The sequence below is a fragment of the Podarcis liolepis genome (assembly GCF_965112155.1).
Source record: "Podarcis liolepis genome assembly, chromosome: 7".
Taxonomy (NCBI): Eukaryota; Metazoa; Chordata; class Lepidosauria; order Squamata; family Lacertidae; genus Podarcis; species Podarcis liolepis.
Window position 1 is genome coordinate 50,674,335 of NC_139561.1, and position 21,169 is coordinate 50,695,503.

The following is a 21,169-nucleotide window of genomic DNA, read 5'->3' on the forward strand; positions in this document are numbered from 1 at the left end:
TATTTCCTTCTTTGTTTTATTGTTAGCCAAAGCAGTCTAGTCAGGCTGCTTCTGAGTCTCAGATCCATCAATAGTGATTCTTCTCACTATCCAGTTTTCATTTGTCTGCTACATTGTGTCTCATCAACCTATTTCCAAGGCAGGTAGAATAACATCCTTGGTTATATGGGCTAGTTAATAAGCGACATGACAATAATTTCCTTTCCCCCCCCCCCTTAAATAATTGACTTCATGACATTTCATTTCATTTCATTTCATTTCTCTTTTATATGACCTTAATTCCATTCTAGAACTTAAGGCAGCATATCCTATGTAGGCACTGACCCAAAGACCAGGGCTTGGTCAACACTTGAGGAGAACTTGGCAAAGGTGCCCCCCTCCTACATTTGTGCTTGTGCAGTGGGCTTTCCTATAAGAGACATGCAGCAACAGAGATCTGCACCAAATGGCTTAGAGCCACCTGCCATTTTACTCATTTCTGGTATTTCTTACCCTTCACCCTAAGATCCAGGGTGTGCTACATAAACTAAAATACAATAAACAAACCATAAAACAACCACAATAAAATAATCAACTGATAATAGCATTTTCAGAGAGGACATAATTCAGACTTTATTTCTAATGATGACATGTGTAAAGTTGTGGTGCCAGATGCACCTCTATAAGGAGGCAGTTCCACAGTTTTGAGGCCATTGCAGAGAAGGCCTTCCTTAATTTCCCCCATTGCCCTTGAGCAGTGGTAGCTAACATGGTCCTCTCCAGAAGTTGTTAGACTATGTCTCCTATCCCTGACCACTGGCCATGGTTGCTGGGAGCAGAAGTTGAGCAACATCTGGAGGCACTGCATTGGCTACCCTTGCCCTGGAGTGGCACTAGTTAGGGGCAATGCAGTAATTTAAATATTAGGTGGCTGACACATCAAGCCATGAGTGCAAAGGCTCAGGTTCACCTCACTGATGGACCTAATTAGGGTACTGGGGGTGCAGCAGGTGCCTGTGTAGTTTCATATGGCTTTGGATCATGCCTGTGGCTTTCAAAATCAATGTTTTTAAAGCTGTGACATAAAAGTTTAAAATATGAATGGGAGAAGGCTCGCTTCAGATTCCGAGTAGAAGCATATTCTGTACAAGGGGAATTTATATAACATACAATATTTTGGTGGTGGGAAATAGTGTGCTAAGCAATTCACATACCTGTGAAAAAGGTCTTATTCCATCCAGATGCAGCTTCAGTGTTAAGAAAAGCTGTTGTGGCCCCTTTGTCAACTTCAGTCTTTGTAAACATTATTGTAAGTAATTATTGTAATAAGTAAGCATCGTTGGCTCACATTCTGAGTTGTGTTCATGCTTGTACAAGTGGGGGAAAGGGGCAAACATTGTGAAACCTCATATTCAACACTTTTTGGAGGACCTGGGGTGTTGCAACCAAAAAAATACCAGAGCTTCTTAACTAAACGAGGGGCTCATGAATTGACATTTGGAAAACCCTTTCTATTTATTATTTTGGTTCCTTGGCATAGGGAAGCAGAGTATACTGACCTTAGCTAAATACTTTCATTTGTTTATTTAGAGCAACAATAAACTATGTTGATACAGCTAAAGTGAATAGATCAGTAAAATGGCAGCACAAAGGCAAACAAGAAACAAAGTTGACCTATTACAGTGTCTGAAAAAGAGAACGAAATGTTACATAAATGGAATAGGTGTCAACAAATGTGTCATTTTTTATTTTTTTAAAAAAATATGCAATCTATTTAGAAAGCAATCAAGACAATAAAAAAGCACGAAGTCATTCAAGAATGGTCCAGTCCCAGAATGCATTCCTGTATTATTATCATTTAAACCACTGAATAGTGTTAACTTGTTAATGTCACTTAGCAAATGCAACGCGTCTGAAAATACATTTTGCTTATATTGAAGCTGTTTGTCAGGGTAAAAAGATATTTGGGACATGTCACATACCACAAGGAAATGCATTTCATTTTCTTTACAGCACAGTCGCTTGGATACTTTTTGGCCATGCAGGTGGTTGGGGAGGGAGAAGGGAAGGGTGGGGGAATTGAAGAGAGTGGAAATTGAAATTGGTAGGGTATAATGTTACTTTGCTATGAGCCATGTTACCTGAATGCGGCATTTTGTAGTGTCAGCAGCTTTTAGCAGCTTTAACTTTACCAATGCCCTTGATGAGGTGCAGAGTTGTCAGTATTCTCGTAAAATTTCCTCAGCGATGGCTTCTTCTGTTCTCTTTATTTCCTTAAGTGAACATCTGTCTAATTGTTCACCTCCATTGCTTTAGTGCTTTCCTCATGCTTTCTCTGTTTCCAGACAATAAACTTTATTTTCTTCATAAGAATTCAGTCTACGCAAGGGTATTAGGCAGCTTGTTTGCACCTTTTAATTTCTGGAATTTTTCCAGGAAGACTTTTTGCAGTAGTTCCAATGGGTTCATCACTGAATCATACAACATAGCGTGGCACTGTGTTCAGGGTTTTTTTTATCTGTTACCTTCTGTTTATAAACATCTGTCTGGATAATGTTTCAGGTTTCTTTAGCTCCCCCAATCCTTCTCCCTTTCTCAAATTTTATATGTTGTATAGGATTGCAGATATGCAGGAGCTATATTTTTTGTGAGGTGAAAGGTATATATAGTTAGTGTGAAATATACAGTGGGGAATTTGTTGTAAAAAAATACTTGTTTGTCTGAGCTGATATGGGCTGGTAGCTAAGAGACTGAGGAAGTCCCCCATTGGAATTCTGCCTCTGCCGTGAACATTCTAGGTGGCCTGAGGTAAGCAACTCTGTCAGCCTCACACACACACACACACACACACACACACACACATGTTCAGTATGGAGTATGGTAGTACTGACTTACCTTATAGCAAAGCTAGTCAACGCGATGTTCTCCCAAAAAAGTTTGGGCTACAACTCCCTATCACCCCCAGGTAGCATGGCTATTAATCAGAGCTGATGGAAGTTATAGTCCAACATTGTAGTTTTCCACGCCTGATAGGGTTGTTGTAGGGATTACGTTTAGCTAATATATCTGGGATGTTTTGAACACTTGAAAGTGCTATACGAATGTTAAATGCTATTATTAATTTATTTTTTTTACCTGCCCTTCACCCTGAGGCTCCAGAGCACGTTGCAATGATTGAAAGTACAACATTAAAACAAATTATTAGTAATCATTGCAAGTAAAACATATGGCAGGGCCAAATTCTAAAACAGTGGTAAATCTGTAGGAAAAACATGCTTGAATTATTCCATCTGGGAGATAAAAGTCTAACCTGCATTTTCCCCCTATATTTTTGAGGCAAACAGATTTAACATATGGAAACTGATAAGGGAGCGTGTCAGAGGAGATCCATATGTAAGAGCTGGTTCCTGCCAAATTAATATGTACTGCACAGCATGGGTGGGATGAAGGGGAAACTGAACCTACACACACACACACACACACACACACACACACACCCTGTTCTCCTCAAGCACCCTTCTCAAGTCTCCTAGTAGGGATCCAAGGAGAAATAGCTGCAGAGAACCAGCTTCAGGAAAGAAAGCATTGTTGGGTAAGGATGCCATTCCATTGTCCTTTATGCCCATGCTACACTTCAATTCTACCCCACCCCAGTTTATATGCATTTGGCACGCCCAAAGTCGGTTTCCCCTCAAAGCCGTGACATTGATTGTGGCTATTTTTTTGACACCCCTCTGCTTTCTGATATTCAGTGATCTGTCATATAACGTTCACTTTTATAGAGTACTATTTATGCCAGTAAGGCACTGGGTTAGTTCACACATACCGTTCTTCACATCCCAAGCCCTATAGCTTGGACAATCAGATTCATACACTTCCTCTGGATTATTTGTGGGTTGGATCAGGGGAACCTGCAGGCTCTCTTCAGGGAACCCTCAGGCTCTATGCAAATCCTGAAATTGCTTGGCATCTCCCTGGTTTATCTTTCTCCGATAAGAACCTATAGAACATGACAATAATCTTTTCTTCCCTAACTTTTGTATACAAGAAAGAAAGTATAGGTATCAATTCAAGACTTTTATAAAGATATAAACTATTAATAATGTATTTTTTTATCTTAATATAGGGCATGATAAAAAGATTTTGTGGCAGTAGAGAGGTATCGCAAAGGGTATGACGTTTGCGATGAGATCTTTCTTTGTAGGAACTCTTAATATACAACTTTGTATTTACATTTTCATATCTATATATGCTCACACAATAGACGCAGTTCAGACTTCATTATTTATTGTAATGGGAAACAGCCAGCATAGTGGCTAATTGTAACTACTATGTTTTTGAAACAAGCCAGCTTGATTTGAAGTTGACTTGTTTCAAATAAACAATAGCTAAAGGTAATCACAGTTTGTTGGACTGGAACTTTAATTTAGTGATGGAGTAAGGATCACTGCAGCTTATTTCTACCATTATAAAGCAGTTTAGTGTGAAGTCTGAACTGGTCCTCTCTCTCTCTCTCTCTCTCTCTCTCTGTGTGTGTGTGTGTGTGTGTGTGGTAATAGTAGTAACATCTGAACAAACTCGTGTACATTGTTTCAGTGCCTTTATTCTGTGAAGCACTATATACATTTGTTAAATAAATAAATAAAGCTAAACCCAATGTTTTCCATATTTCTGTCTATTAGCGCAAAGTATTTTTTTATTTTAAAAAAATAGTTTCGTGATTTTTTTTTAAAAAAATCTATCTATTTTTGGAATGTTGTGTCAGAAACTCTGACCCTCTTAAATGGTATTGGAATTTCCCCCTCATATTTTTCTGTGAAGCAGCCCTTTGTGTTTTGCTTGTAAGTTATCTAGCCTACAAGTATAATGATCAGATATTGATATGCCAGTAGAGCTTTATATAATATTTACTATGTGTGATACAGCATACAGTTTTTTAAAGCAATGTTGTCTTTCAGTCTGAACCTAGCTTCTGGCAGGGCAGACTGCCCAGAATATCAGCAATCTTACAGTTATTACTTCGTGTCATATATAATGTTTTTTTCCTGCAACAAATAAATCTTTTGGCCTCCGTGAAAAAAGGAAAAGAAAAAAATAAAGAAAGAAAAGAAAATTGTAGTTACTGTATAATAAAAATAAACCACTTGTCATGACTGCAGTTGACATTTATCAGCCTATTTGTGGGTGCTCTTTCTCTCTGTGTGTATAATATAGAACATAATTTGTCACTTTGTAAATACATTTGAGTTTAAATCCCTGCCAGCATCTGTTAGAGTTTGAAGGATTAATGCACAGCACACTGCATGCCTGCACTTTCAGGCCACAGCATTGCTTATGATTGTGAACCCCGGGAGAAAAAGATAGTCTTTTTTTATGTGGTTAAACATTTCTGCCCTTTGGCCATTAGACTTCCCGATCCATACTTGCCATCTGTACAAGTGATACTCACTGTCTTCCAGTCTGTAAAAGTCTCTTGGGTTGTTCTAACTGAAACTATGACTTCCCCCTCTTTTGCATATGTGCATTCTTATGTGCATGAACATTCAACTTGTTATGTAATTTGTTGTGATTTTGAACCACCCCAATCCTCAGAGGTTTAGAGTGGCCGACAATATTGTTTTTTGAATTTAATTTAGAAACAAACAGGACAACAGATAAAAGCACAATTAAAATAATTCAGATTTTACTTGGAGCATTGGGAAGAAATCTTGGCAGCCTTTCAGTTGGGCTGGCATATGATCCTGACAATACCTCAATGCAACCTCATGCTGTATTGCATAAAAGCCATGTCCCCCACTATCCCACTCCAAATTTCAATCAAGAAGATTTGAGGTTGGCAGTGTACCATGTCGTGGTGCAAGAAGATTACTATTCTTATATTTGCTAGATTTATAAGTAGCTTTTCAGTTCAAACTGTTTTCAGTTCAAACTTAAAAAGTCAACATTGTTTCTTAAAACAAACCAACAAAACATAAAATATCTAGATATCAAAACTGCAAACAACAACAGAAGGATTAAATGCCCCCTTCAATGCATGATGCAACATAATAAGATTCCAAGATGTCATTAAACGGAAATGGATGAAGAACCCATGGAAGGGTCCAGTTATGATTGGAAATAAAATATAAATAAGCACTGCTGATTTTCTTACTAGTATAGGAGGGAAATCTGGGACATATCCTCTGCTGATGTCAGGGGCTGGCAGGGCTCCAAAGAGTGTGTTGTGGGGGCAGGGGGGCAGAGAATGACCCAGGAGAGGGGACCAGTGATTTATGGGGTGTTACACCACCTGCAAGGCCGGAGCCAGGGAAGGAGGGAGAGTCAGGGCAGCCTGAGGTGAAAGAAGGCACACAGGATGTGACAGAAGAAGGGACAGTTCAGGCCAGGGATGAGTCAGTAATTCCCCCACCACCTTCTACACCACTGTCTCCTAGAACCAGGAGGGGATTGAAAAGTGAAGAGCAGTGATGAATTCCATGCAGAAGTCTCAGGTTGCAGGCATGCAATCTGTCAGAGGATGGTCTGTAAGCTGGAGGAGGGGAGATGCCCTGCTGTTGCTGCAACTTCTCCATAGGGCCCAGACCTTTGGACAGCTGCCTAGAGGCTATAAGTGTGTGTATCTGGAGCACCATGGAAGCTGCTGTGTTTCATCAATAAAGAGTCAGCTATCAGACACTTGTCTTCCTTATCTGGGATGGTTCATGGCAGATTATAATGTCTCAATTGTTGTTGTTGTTGTTGTTGTTGTTGTTTAGTCGTTTAGTCACGTCCAACTCTTCGTGACTCCATGGGCCAGAGCACGCCAGGCACTTCTGTCTTCCACTGCCTCCCGCAGTTTGGTCAAACTCACGCTGGTAGCTTCGAGAACACTGTCCAACCATCTCGTCCTCTGCCATCTCCTTCTCCTTGTGCCCTCAATCTTTCACAACATCAGAATCTTTTCAAGGGAGTCTTCTCTTCTGATGAGGTGGCCAAAGTATTGGAGACTCAGCTTCACGATCTGTCCTTCCAGTGAGCACTCAGGGCTGATTTCTTTAAGAATGGATAGGTTTGATCTTCTTGCAGTCCATGGGACTCTCAAGAGTCTCCTCCAGCACCATAATTCAAAAGCATCAATTCTTCGGCGATCAGCCTTCTTTATGGTCCAGCTCTCACTTCCACAACGCATAATTCTACACAATTGTTTGAATAATGAATTCACCCATTATTCTTTTCTGCACATTCCTCATGGCTGTACTGTTGTGAAAGCATTCTATGCTCCAAGAACAGTGTGTTGAACCTGGAACAATAGAATGCTGCCTCCCAGAAACTCTTAGTTTGCTGTTTGCACTTGTTCTGTGGAACTTATTATTCTTTGTGGTGTTGCTAGCTTTTGTTTTGTGAATTACACACCTTCCAAGTGTATTCTCTGAACCAAATTACACACTGAAAGAATAAATAATGAATAGAATTTTCAGAATACATAACAATTGACAAATTGCCAAAAGCCACTTCCCTTAAATCTAGAACCACTCGTGATCTATAATCATTGGAATTTATGACATTGGATTCCACCTAAAGTCCCTATTGAACTGTAGTGCAATTGTACTTAAAGCTGAGGAAACATGCATAAGATCCAGCTTCATGTTTGTCTTATGTTTGATAACATAAATGCAGTAGCAAACTACTAAAAAGCTGCTGCACACTTCGAAATGTGGTCTTGGACCTGCACCTCTACCACATGCTGAAAACGCCTCCATAGGCATGGAGGCCATTATCCAAAAAGTACATAATGTCTAAGGAGGCTTAGATCTTACATTTCTCAAGCACCTCTCCACCCATGCTACATGACAAACATATTTTGAGCATGGGGGCTGTTAAAGGAGCAGGGAACGGAAAATCCTGTCGAGTGTGCTTAAGCCTCTGGGAACACCTAAATAGCTGCTCCAGATCCCTGCTGCCTTCAGAAACAAGTATTTGTCCAAGACATAAAATGGATCATCTGTTCTTATGTTTTAAGGGTAGGCTCTTTAGGCAAAGGAATGGCACCCTTCTTTCCTTTTAAAGTGCAGTTAATCATGTCCTTGAAACATTGGCTAATTTCCTTCTCACTCAGTCAAGTCCCAGTAAAGATGTTAGGAACATAACTAACAAAAATGCCCACGAAGCTGTTGTTTTAAAGACATGCACTACTTTAAAGCCCTAGATGCAAAATGTGAAATGTCTTTTATGAAAATAGCTGAGGCAGAAAGAAACAGAAGAAAAACGAGTGTAAAATTATTCCATCTACTAGGGCTTCTAATGGTCCTCCGTAAGTTATCTCAAATGCTGTAAAGGAACCTATTCTGAAAACAGACAACATATCTTCAGTTGGCCTTAAAGCTTTGCACCATGTGATTCATTTGTCCCATTCAGCTGGCTGAAAGGTAATCTCATAGCATTCAAAATACATGCATGACTTTATAAAGCCTGCCTAACATAAATACTCAAGTGCATGCATTAGGGACTGTAATATTTACAGCCTGAAACTGAAATAAAAGCATTTCCTTGTTTTCATCCATCTTGCATGAAGATCATCATTACCACCTATTGCTGGACATTGTTGACTGTCATAACCAATGCATCAAAGCTGCCATGCTTTATTCTAATGGCATACTCTGGTCTGGATTTAATTTGTCTGTGCTTCCTAGTCTTTTAGGCAAGTGTCAGTTCAGCTTTGATTCTTATGGATTTACATACTGTAGAGGTGGGAGAAGGTATTCTGTGCACAGTTCTTTTTGGCTTCACCGCCCCTTCCGCAATGTTTTATTCCATTTTTAAATTGTGTGTGTGTGTGTGTGTGTGTGTGTGTGTGTGTGTGTGTACACGGGGGGGGGGGGGCAGAAAGAAAGACAGAAACAGGAAAAAAATAAGTAAGACAAAAAAGAAAAGTAAAAGTAAATCATCCCTCCTTTGCCCCGCCCTTCCTTGGTTAACCCAGCAAGCTCTGTGTATGTCACCTCAAAGGACTTATTCATATACAGTATGTCCAAGCGTGTCAGATGGGTGAAAGTCATGTTCCTTTATAAGGGCCTAAAGCCTGAACAAATAGAATAAAATTTGGCTGATGCATTCTCATTTCTTCTTGCTGTAAATTCATGAGCCATTTCTTCTATGAATGCCAGAGTACAATTTTGGGCAAGACAGTTCATCATTGTGTCTCCCATCAGAGTTCTCCAGTTCTTGAGAATCAGTAATCTGGCCACCACAATTAGGTATACAGTTAAGTGTTTCTTGGCCTTTTGGCTAAGATCAAGTGTAGCAAGTTAAGTGTTTATAAGGTGGTTTGTCAGAATTGGAGTAAAAAAAAAAAATATAGAAAGCAGAGCAAATTTGGTGTTGGGTGGGAGTTTATATCTGGTTATTAATGGTTCTTTGGCCAGGGCAGAAAGCTAGTGAAAAAGTGGACAACAGGAGTTAGTGCCCTGGCCAATGGGAATAAAGTCAGAGCTTTGACAGTTACCACTTCATTTGCTCAACTGGTGTGATATAGATTTGTATAAGGCAGATAAAAGGGACTTTCACATGAAATTTTGAAAGTGTTGAAGTTTAAGAAGACCAATATAAATGATCAAAATACTTGGCAGCATCAAGCAAAAGAATTCTGTGGGCATGGGTTGTGTATGAGCTCAGTGGGTGACATTTATAAGCTGCCAAGTAGGTGTGGCTATCAACTGTTGACAAATGAAACCTGTTTGATGGTTATGAATATAATGTGGCCAGTTGTGAAAACATATCTTCAAAGATTTTTGAAAATGTTTTACATCTGTGTTCATCAAAGAAATCGGGATTCCGATCCTTAAATGGCTTAGGAATGACTATAATATTAGACAGCCTCCAAGGTTTTCCACCCAAGGACTTGGCCATCCATGCATATTTGGAAATGGTTTTATTAAAAAGGGAACCAATTGAGATTGGAACATTTTTGTAGCATATGGACAATTTTTATGGTTTTTAAATTCTTAATAATTTCTTAATCTCTTTTGCAATCTTTTATTTGTAAACACGTTTTATCCCTCACAATTTGTTTGTCTGTATAAAAATATGTATTGTTCTTTCAGGCAACTGTTTTCCAAGTGTAGGTGACTGAAATTTTCTTTATTAAACTGGAGTACATTTTATCGTCTTCTCAACCCTCAAAAGGTGAAATGTTTTGAGTGCTATACTACTTAAGGATATGTTTATGGTGAAAAACACTGTGTTTGTGTGTGTGGGGGGGGGGAGATAATAGCTGATAGATTGTTACAGATAGTTATAGATAGATAGATAGATAGATAGATAGATAGATAGATAGATAGAGATATATACAGTATTAGTATAGCAATGGAGACTATAATTATGCAGTAAATTAGCTAATGTCCACTCTGGTGCCTTTTAAAGTACATCTTACATTTCTCCCCTCTCCACAGCACTTATATAAGTTATAGGGACTACAGTATATTTATTAAGAGTCTTCAATTGTGTATAAAACTAGAGCAGACACAAGTAATGGTATTTGCTGAAGGATTCTTTATCATCTATTATTTATTTCATCTCTTTTATATGCCATTATAATAAATATTATGACAGAGAAAGCTTTTATGCTTCAACTTATTGTAGTTCTCTTCACTTCCTTGCAGTCCTTCAGGAAAATGTAACCACACTTTACCTATATTTAATGTAAATCATCACTTGCATTAGAATGAAAAATCCCCTATTGGAAAAAGGCTCCTTCTTCAGCGTGGAGACATAAATGCACAATCATGTTTACTGCCAAACTACTGTACCATGCAGTGTTCATTTTTAAACAGTTTTTAAGCTGTAAAGTGAGCACATCACATATCATGAAAATGCTAGCTTTCTGAGTGTTTTCACTTTCTGGTTAAACTTCTGGCTTGATAAGCATTTTTCTAAGTTTGAGTGTAAAATATTGTCAATTATGTTCTAAGAGGTTTTAATAGATTTTCTCTATGTAACATGAAGCATTTTCAGAATTAAATAAGAGTGTTATCTACTGCAGTTTTTCCTCAGGAGAAAGCACACACACAAAGTTTTATATTGGAGGTGGGGCAGATAGAAATTTGGATATTATGAAGCATATGGTTTATATCCCTTTGTTTTTCATGGAATGTTTCAAGATACATAATTGTAATTCATAACTTCTAAATAAAGGAGATAAATAACAATAACTAGAAGCATCTGACTCAAGGTCATGACAAAATGAAGTTAACACTTAAAACAACAGTAACAAAAACTTCCTAGCCCTCTTAGGTAGGAAAAGAAGCTTGTAAATATGAAGCACGTGTTAACAATGGTCAGGTTAAAAATCCAGACATGATAATTTAACTTTTTTTTCTTTTTTACAACCTATAGGTCTGCAGTTATTCTATGTGTTTCTTCCTTTATAATTTCTCTGTGTTCAGGGTTTGCATTTCTATGGCATAATTTGTCTGGAACACTCAGAAACATCACAACCACCATCATCATTACTTGTGACCTTATAAAGTCTGCTCCTTAAGCTGCTGAAGAAATGGTACCTCTACTGATTCTTACTGCTCTCGATAACCTATGGCCTGATAAGTCTAAAAAGCTGCAGAAGCACAGTACAAATGAGTTCAACAGTTGGAAATAAAGGGACATTGTTTATCCTGGCAGTGAATGTATTGTTACAGGATGTTTCAGTTCACTGGCAGAACTGACTAGAAACCCATATTCATAGCTTGTATTTGTCATCTGTATATCGCAATTGCCCATTAATTGTATTTCAATATTTTTATTCTACCCCCAAGTGCAGCTTAGTTATTCCAGCAGATTTCTCCCTGTGAAGGAATAGTTGGCATTGGAACCCTCCCCCTCACATTTCTAATATTACAGGTGCTTCCTTTTTGTTTTTGGAGCCAGTAGCAGAAACCTGCAACCTGACACCAAGAGCAAAGGCATTACCTGAGTAATAGTGTGTGGACTTGAATCACTGTTCCCAAGAGCATAGTAACTAACAGCTTGTGGTTTAGTCTGTTGAACTACTTGATGTTTTTTGACCCCTTGCTGTCCTTGTGTTTGTAGCACTATTTTTTATTTTCCCCTTGGAGATGAGAACAGAGCATTATAGTGAGAGAGAGACAGAGAGACAGACAGAGAGGAGATAAGCTCTGTTGCAAAGGAAAGTTGGCAAGAAAAAAGAAACCCATTGGTGGTCAATATTTTGTCTTGTATTTTTATTTTAGCCAAGACTGGCTTCTGACTGGTGATGATAGCTAACCCTGAGCAGGCATTCTATGTTTTTTTGAAATATACCAGAGTGGAGAGTAATAATAATAATAATAATAATAATAATAATAATAATAATAATAATAATTTTTATTTATACCCCGCCCTCCCCAACCAAGGCCGGGCTCAGAGCGGCTTACAAGCAATAATAAAAACAAGTTGAATGATTACAACTTAAAAACAAAATTAAAATACAACATTAAAATATTGAAACATTAAAATATTAAACTGTAGCCTCATCGCAGGAGGAGAAGGAAAGGAAAAAAGAAAGAGAGGGAGGGAGGGAATCAAATTGGCTCCAAGCCAAAGGCCAGACGGAACAAGTCTGTCTTACAGGCCCTGCAGAAAGAAATCAGAACCTGCAGGGCCCTGGTCTCATGAAGCAGAGCGTTCCACCAGCCGGAGCCTGAGTTGAAAAGGCCCTGGCTCTGGCTGAAGCCAATCTAACTTCCTTAGGGCCCGGGACCACTAGGGTGTTGCTATTTATGGATCTTGAGGCTCTCCGTGGGGCATACCGGGCGAGGTGGTCCCGTAGGTACGAGGGTCCTAGGCCATGAAGGGCTTTAAAGGTCAAAAGCAGCACCTTAAATCTGACCCTGTACTCTACCGGGAGCCAGTGCAGTTTGAAAAGCACTGGGTGAATATGCTCCCATGGCAGAGACCCCGTGAGGAGCCTTGCTGCAGCATTCTGCACCCTCTGGAGTTTCTGGGTCAGCTTCAAGGGCAGCCCCGCATAGAGCGAATTACATTAGTCAAGCCTGGAGATGACCATCACATGGATCACTGTGGCCAGGTCGGGGCGGGAAAGGTAAGGGACCAACTGCTTGATGCGGCGAGGGTGGAAAAATGTCGCCTTGGCTGTTGCTGTAACTTGCGTCTCCATGGAAAGGGAGGCGTCAAGGATTACACCCAAACTCCTAACGGAAGGGAATGGCACTAATTGGGCCCCCGCAAGAGAAGGGAGTTGGTCTCTCATCCTCATGCTATCCCGACCCAGCCATAGGACCTCTGTCTTCGAAGGATTTAGTTTCAATCGGCTCCCACGAAACCATCCAGCCACAGCTTCCAAGCATCTGGTCAGTGTGTTCGGGGCCGAGTCGGTGTCGCCATCCATCAGCAGATAGAGCTGAGTGTCATCAGCATATTGGTGACAGCCCAGCCCAAAGCTCCGGATAATCTGGGCAAGGGGGCGCACAAAGATGTTAAAAAGCATCGGGGAGAGAATTGCGCCCTGCAGCACTCCATACACCAAGGAATGGCGCGACGACATTTCCCTCCCTAGTGCCACCCTCTGTCCCCGACCAGAGATAAAAGAGCATAGCCAGTTATGGGCTATGCCCTGTATCCCCATGTCTGCGAGGTGGTGGTCCAGAAGATCATGATCGACCATATCAAAGGCTGCTGACAAATCTAAAAGGATCAGCAGTCCTGACCCGCCTTAATCCAGTTGTCTACGGAGATCATCTGTTAGGGCAACCAGAGCCGTCTCGGTCCCAAAACCAGGACGGAAACTGGACTGAAATGGATCTAAAGCCGATGTTTCCTCCAGAAACCTACCAAGCTGTTCAGCAACCACTCTCTCAATTACCTTACCCAGATATGGAAGATTTGAAACTGGGTGGTAATTGGATAGGTCTAAGGGATCTAATGAAGTTTTCTTTAAGAGTGGACACACTACTGCTTCCTTCAGTTCCCCTGGGAATGTCCCCGTGTCAAGGGACAAATTGATAATTTCAACCAGGGGGGTCCGCGCAACATCTGGACACTCCCTAATCAGCACGGATCAAGGAGGTAGGTGGTGGGCCTACTAACTTGGAGGAATCTATCCACATCATCAGGGAGTATCCGATCGAAATGATCCAACACTGGACCTGAAGTCAGTCGAGGGGCCTCCAGTTCAGTCACTGTATCTAAATTGGTAGGGAGGTCAGGACTTTCTCCGCAAAAAAGCTCGCGAATGTCTCACAGACATAGAAGAGACTTGCTTGCTTCTTCTACCCACTTTGCAATAAGAGTTACCGCGACAATACAAAAAATTATTTCTGTATGCAACCACTGTCACTCAAGTGATTTCCCCCCAAGGATGGAAAGAAGAAAACGTCCCAACTAAAGAAGAATGGCAACAGAGTACTCAGAGTACTCAGAAATGGCAAAACTTACTGGAAGAATAAAAAAATCAAGATTATATACTCTTTGATGTAGAATGTAAACATTTTGTAAATCTAAGTTTAGCCTCATTGAGGGGCAGTATTTCAATATGAGTAGGAAAATGAGATTGCCCCTAAACATTTATTTTTTTTTTGAAAAAAGCACTGGGGATGCCTCTGCAGATGCAACCTTGAACACTTCAATGGATAATCCCATAATTCCCAAAAGAAAAGCCTCTGGTTTCTTAATAAAAGTTATCTTAAACATTTTTTCCTATTCATTATATATCATCTCCCAATTTTTATATCTTTACCTATTCTAGAGTATCTGTATAGACCCATCATAAGGATTGATTAAGGCTGCTTGCAAGTTCTGTTTCCTTATGCACAAATACTGTGATTAGTGTGGTCCATGCATTTTGGTTTCTAGGGTTAATTTGTTATTTACTTGGGGGGGGAATCAAAATGATAAATATTAATAAAACAGCTTGTTCTATTTATTTTGTGGATAATTGGACTAAGAAGACTGAAGGACTCCTTTAGTCATCTAGCACACATCTGCCAAATTGTAAGGGCTGGTCAGCTGTACGTATCACACAATATACCCCTGCTTCACAAATCAAGTTTTTTTCCCCAGGAGGTTTTGCCCTGGTTCTCTAACCTCAGAATATCAGCAACTTCTGAGAACAATCCGTCTGTCTTTAAAAGTGCTACAAATTGAAAACATAGCATTTGGCATTGTTTTCTATACTTTCCAGGTTGATTTATGTCCATTGCAGGGTTCTAATGTTGAACAAGGGAATTTAAATGTGTAACTGTAAAGCGGTTTGGTGTAACATGATATTGTGATACAAACAAGTTGATGTTGTTTATCTTTTTCCTTCATGTTCTCTCATTTTAGCACAAAGCCAAAGTAGAAGCAATAACCTTAGACCTTGCATCTCTTCATAGTGTACAGGAGTTTGTTGAAGCATTCAAATCCAAGCATGTGTAAGTACTCGGGGAGAGGGTTCTGTATCATAATTCCTACCACTACATCAGCATCATAATTAGAAATAAATGAATTTATCAGCTGAGCATAATCACTGTAAACAGAGAAACAACAATAGTTATGTACAGCTTTTTGCATGCAAACATCCACATTTCTATAAACTTTTAGTGTGACTTAGGGGATAACTATAGATAACATGTAAACTTTGTAATTGAGCTCTTGTATCTTAAAAGAAAAGCAGCGTCCAGGCAGGATTTTTTTGTGGCTAAAGGGCATTGTTTTTACACGCTGTATTTCTTGGCTACAGTTGCAATTTGAACCCTAGACGTGGGGAAATCCACTTGCTTTTTCACACTGGCTGAATGACAATTTGTAGTGGTATGTAGGAATGGTATGTAGGAAAGAGATAAGCACTGCCTCTCTCTTGCCACCCTGCTTATTGTACTTTGCATGATCCCCAGATGCTTGAGACATAATGCATATGAAGGCTTCTCAGATCAGATGGAAACCTCTCCACTGTTCCCTTGTCTGTGAAGTAATGATAAATAGGTGGTGGCTGGCAGGAGTGGGGCTCCCCTCATGTTGCTGATGACACCTAGCCCTATTAGACTTTTTAGCCCCATTTCTGAGGCTGTGACTTTGCTAGAGATTCCAGTACAGGAAGAGAAATTGTGGATTATTCAAAAGGAGCAGAGCCAATTTATGACCACACCATTATGAAAAATAATTAACCCTGAAACCTGTCAAAAATTGAGTCCATGCAGCAATCTAAATTTTGATCTTCCAAATTGCAGGTACAAATGGAAGAGACAATTTTTATTTCATTGTACAATCTGTTCAATCTGTTTTAAGCTATAGTCTCTTGTGCTAGCCTGAGCAAGTCGGCCCTATGTTAGTTCTATTCAGAGTGAACCCTTTGAAATGAATTGGCATGATTAACTTGCTCCATCCATTTCAACGGGTCTGCTTTGAGGTACTATAGGCTCTGAATATGGCAGCTTCCTCCCTGATGAGATGTCCAGACCCATCTGATAAAGGGACCCCTGACCATTAGGTCCAGTCGTGACCGACTCTGAGGTTGCGGCACTCATCTCGCTTTATTGGCCGAGGGAGCCGGCGTACAGCTTCCGGGTCATGTGGCCCGCATGAGTCCAGACCCATAGATCTCACAAATAGGCTGATTGCCTTTGAGTCCATTAATGAAGCCTCAACACATCTTTGGAATATCTTTGAAAAAGAAATTCTCATTTGCACTGTGGGGTATTTGAAGATCTTTACTTGACACTGGCAATTGGGCTGGCTTTTACTTTTTAGTCATTTTTAGCTAAATGAAGCCACCTCGGTGAGCGTATGAATTTGTTTAAATTCATGAAACATTGAACTAGATGAACCAGTACCCTGACTTGATATAAGGAACCTCTCTCTGTTCTCTACCCCACCCCCACCAGTTTCCTCCCTCCTCTGCACTCTGCATTCCTTGTTGCCTGGGCATGCTCAGTCCTCATTGGATTCCCCATACATGCTGATACCTTGTTTTTGCATGACTCTGTTTGGCTGCTATAGACAATTACCATGTGAGATTGCTGTTAGAGGAAGTGATAAGCTAAATGAAACCAGCATGTTCTTCAGATATTGTACATATGCTACTGAACACCAATTCCTGGGGCAACGGTGGGGGGGGGGGACTGTTCCCTTCATGCCATGTTGACTGCCTTAGAGCATTTACTTAGAAACAAGATGATGGACTCAATTGACCTTTGGCCTGTGATTCAGTAGGGCATGTGCTCATTTTTTTGTGTCTTTAAATTAGGCTGCATAATCACTGTTAAGAGACCTATCAATTAAGGCTCCTTTTCTTTTCCCAAACACTGGAGCAGACAAATAAAATATTCTTTGTATTTTGAAACAGCATAAAGGTGGACATGATCTGCCTTGAAAAGAGGGACATGGCTTTCAAAAGACATTTGCTTTGATGCTTTTGCACAAGATCTAACCAGCCATAAGGGGCATGTTGGGTAGATAAGCATGTAAAATATTTATGATTTAATATGTATAGTTAAAATATCTTTTGCTGCAAATAAAGTAGTAAGCATTTTGCAGTTTTTATAGCTTAATGGTTAATGAGAGAATTTTTAAAGGGTATGTGTGCACAGTATTTTAATTAAAAATTTAATTTAAAATAATAAAGCCATGAAGAATATTACAAAGGGCAATAGCAATCAATATAATGACCTAAATTTTTAAACAAAATACATTGATTAAAAGCACTCCACAGGAATAAATAAATAAATAAATAAGAATGTGGCAAGTGTATGTGATTGTTTTGACACTTTTTAATAGACCTGAAATAAACCTTATCTCACTCCTGAACTTTATAAACTAACATGTCACTATGAAGTTGCTCTGTTTCATCATTAACTGCTTCCAAGGGAATTTAACATTTTGGAATGCAACCAGTTAGGCTGTGTATACAACTCATAGCTTCCTTTATAGATGTTATTAAAATAAGTATGTTAAAAAGAGGTGCTGATAGTGTAGGTAACCAACATGGGAAATGAGATTAAAAACAAAGCATCTAAGAAGTTTAAAATGCCAGCTTTCCATCTTCCTCCGAACACGTTGTGATACCATTTAAATAATGCAAATATTTGTATAAATCCATTTAAAAAGAACAGCAAAATAGTACTAGATTAAGCACTTATTAGGACCAAGCTCATCAAAATGTTTCATTATGTTCAATGTGGAGTGAGCAAGTGGACTCTCAGGCCTCTCATGTACAATATTGGGGATAATAATGCTGACAACTTGCAGAATTACAATGAGACAATGCCTGTAGAGTGCTTTGAACACTCTTAAGCTCTGCAAATGTTAGGTATGCAGTAAATAGTTGCACACACTGACACACTAACCCAGAGCTTCCAAACTTTTCATGTTGGTGACATGCATCATTTCACGGCACAGTAATTCAGCTTTACTAGCAAACCGGAGGTTAAACTAACCCCTTTCTAGCCCTGGGAGGAGCATATGGAGCATTCGCGCGACACACTAACGTGTTGCAGCACACAGTTTGGAAAACTCTGCAACCCAATTCTTGGGAGAATTCTTATCAGTCCTCATATGTAACCATAACAGGTTTTTGGAGGGGAAATCCAGGGTTTGTGGAATGATAACAATATCAGCAAAAAGTAACAACAAAACTAAGGGTGGGGCATCAACCCCAAAACAGCCCAATGTGGACTGTGTATGCTCAGTAGAAACATACACTAACTATGTTTTTAGGGAGGAGGGGACATAAAACTAGAAAGTGTTCATGGCATTGAGTATTCTTCAGAAGGGTATGACTGACAGGCCAGAACCTTGAACAGGAGCACCCAATACCCCAACATTTTGTTGCAGATCCCACTTATTTTTGTGTGTTGCAAAATTTTATAAGGGACTGCATTACATAGCCAGCACCCCACCCCAATTGTTTCAATTCTTTGTTGTGTTGGTTAGTTAGAAAATAAGGAACTTCAATTATTTTCTCAAAATTTCTCCATTTTAAAGAGATCCTACATGGGTCTATCCAATGTGTTTCTTGTTTAGAAGACCACTTCCTTTCACATGTACTCCATTGGTGTGGGAGCTGCTTCCTTGCCACACAGTCCCACACTGCTGTATACACACTGGTGTGTAGTGCCATTTCTATGGGCAGTTCCCTCTTGGATCTTAAACCCCTCCCAATGGAAAAGAGAACTATAGCAGTTAGCATTGGGTGGAAAAGAACAACGTGATTGGAATATTTGCGGGCCTCCCAGCAATATGGGATCACACTTTGGGGCATCAGTATGTGTGTTAAAGTTTTTGTCCAAATTTGAGAATTTGGAGATTAGTGAACCTATTTCCAAATTAGGAATAGGTTGTGCCTTCCATAAACAGGAATGCACGTTGTCTGCAAATGGAGGAGACTGGTCTGAAAAAAAGAACTGCTTCTCAAGTCAATAGAAGTAAAAACTTGAAGGAAACATGCTCTGACACAGAATTGAAAAGTCACATTACTATTTCCATTTACCTTTGGGCTTTTCATGATGTTATCATCACAGACGGCTTTTATAGGATACAAGATATTTTTCTATGGGTCATAACCCCAGGGCATGATATATGTTAGTTGATGAAATCTAGATCATGAAATCCTCCTTATCCACTCAAACCCATCCAGCCCCAAAGGACCACCTTGGTGCTATTCAGGTGCTGTATATACAGAACAATCCACAGCACCTGAATAGCACCAAGGCAGTGCTTTACAATGAGATGGTGGAGACAACCTCTGTTGTTTGTAACTGGACTTCTAAAACATATAACTGTCCAGTAAGCCTTGGTACACTAATGTATAGTTCAGTCCTATACACGTGTACTCAAAAGTAAGTTCTATTGAGTCCAGTGGGTTTTACTTCCTAGTAAATGTGTATAGTATTGCAGCCTAAGCATCCGTTTGAGATGACAGCTCCAAATTCCCTTGAGACTGAATCCACACAGGTAGCTGCTTAACAGACCTGATAGTGTCCGGCATAGCTCCACTGACTATAGGTGCATATAGGAAACATGTGAGTCCTTGTGGGTAGGAAATCTGTGTTACAATTTGACTATGACGCTACAAATCTCCCCCTGCCCCCATTGCCTTACTTAGAAAACAAATGATTTTTGGTTGAAAAGTAGCCCAGTGCCTGTGTTTTACCAACATATGAAAACTATAAGTGACTTACCTACAAGGCAGCCTTTTTATTGTCAGAGTGAATTATGTTTTGAAAATGGAAACATTTCTTCACCAATAAAGGAATGTCTTTAATATGGATTCATTTATTTCAAGAAATCTTTACCTTGCCTTCTACATAGCATTCAGGGTGGTTTACAACAGTTTGCAAAGCTTTGCAAAAATAACAAGGCTATTGTAGAACCCTGTTTTTAAAAAAAAAAGAAAAGCAAAAGTTGAAACTATCCAAAAATCAAGGGCTATAGCTATTAAAAATACCAACCTGTAGGAGTAGGTCCCAACAAGATACTGGAAATGTCTTCACACATTCATCATTGTAATTAATTATACCATTTTCATACTTGATTGTGATTCTGGTGGTGATTATATATATGTTTTTTTAAAAGGTCTCTCCATGTGCTGATCTGCAATGCTGCTACTTTTTTGGCTCCTTGGCAACTGACTGAAGATGGTCTGGAGTCCACCTTCCAGGTGAATCACTTGGGACACTTCTATCTCATTCAGCTTCTTGAAGATGTTCTCCGTCGCTCAGTTCCTGCAAGAGTTGTGATGGTTTCCTCAGAATCACATAGGTGAGTTCTGACTCAGAACATGCTGTATGCCACTTAGAGATTTTTAAACTATTAAGTGATTTATGAAAGTCCTGAAGCATTTTATTGATCAAATAGAAAGTGAGTTCAGCTAGAAGTAACCATGCTGGGACATTCTTAATGTTTTCAATTTTTATTTAGCATTCTGCACCCACACCCATTCCCAGCTCCAGGTCAGCAGGATAGATTGATGGCTCCCCCATTGTCAGTTTTTCTCTCCTATGTTAGAAATGAGGGGCAATAATTAAAGCAAAAGTTTCCATTTTTCAAATAAGAACTTCAGTACATAAAAATTAAAACTAATGGAGTATTCCATGAAATCAGTGTGTTAGAGGACTCGAAACTGATATGGTGGCATAGGTTGCTGAATGTACACCTTAGTGTAAATCTGCAAGTCACTAGTCATCTGTGAAGTTCACTTAGTGTCCTTGTTTCAGTCACTCCTAAT

The 21,169-nt window shown here is 39.6% G+C and overlaps 1 protein-coding gene across 1 annotated transcript in view; it reads left to right on the plus strand.

Moving 5' to 3' along the window:
- The window catches only part of WWOX (WW domain containing oxidoreductase), a 544,910-nt gene that overhangs the window by 106,538 nt on the left and 417,203 nt on the right, over window positions 1-21,169 (plus strand). The window contains exons 6-7 of the mRNA XM_083515079.1: window positions 15,292-15,380; window positions 20,518-20,703. Of these exons, the coding sequence (XP_083371205.1) occupies window positions 15,292-15,380; window positions 20,518-20,703 (275 nt within the window). The remainder of the gene's footprint in view (window positions 1-15,291; window positions 15,381-20,517; window positions 20,704-21,169) is intronic.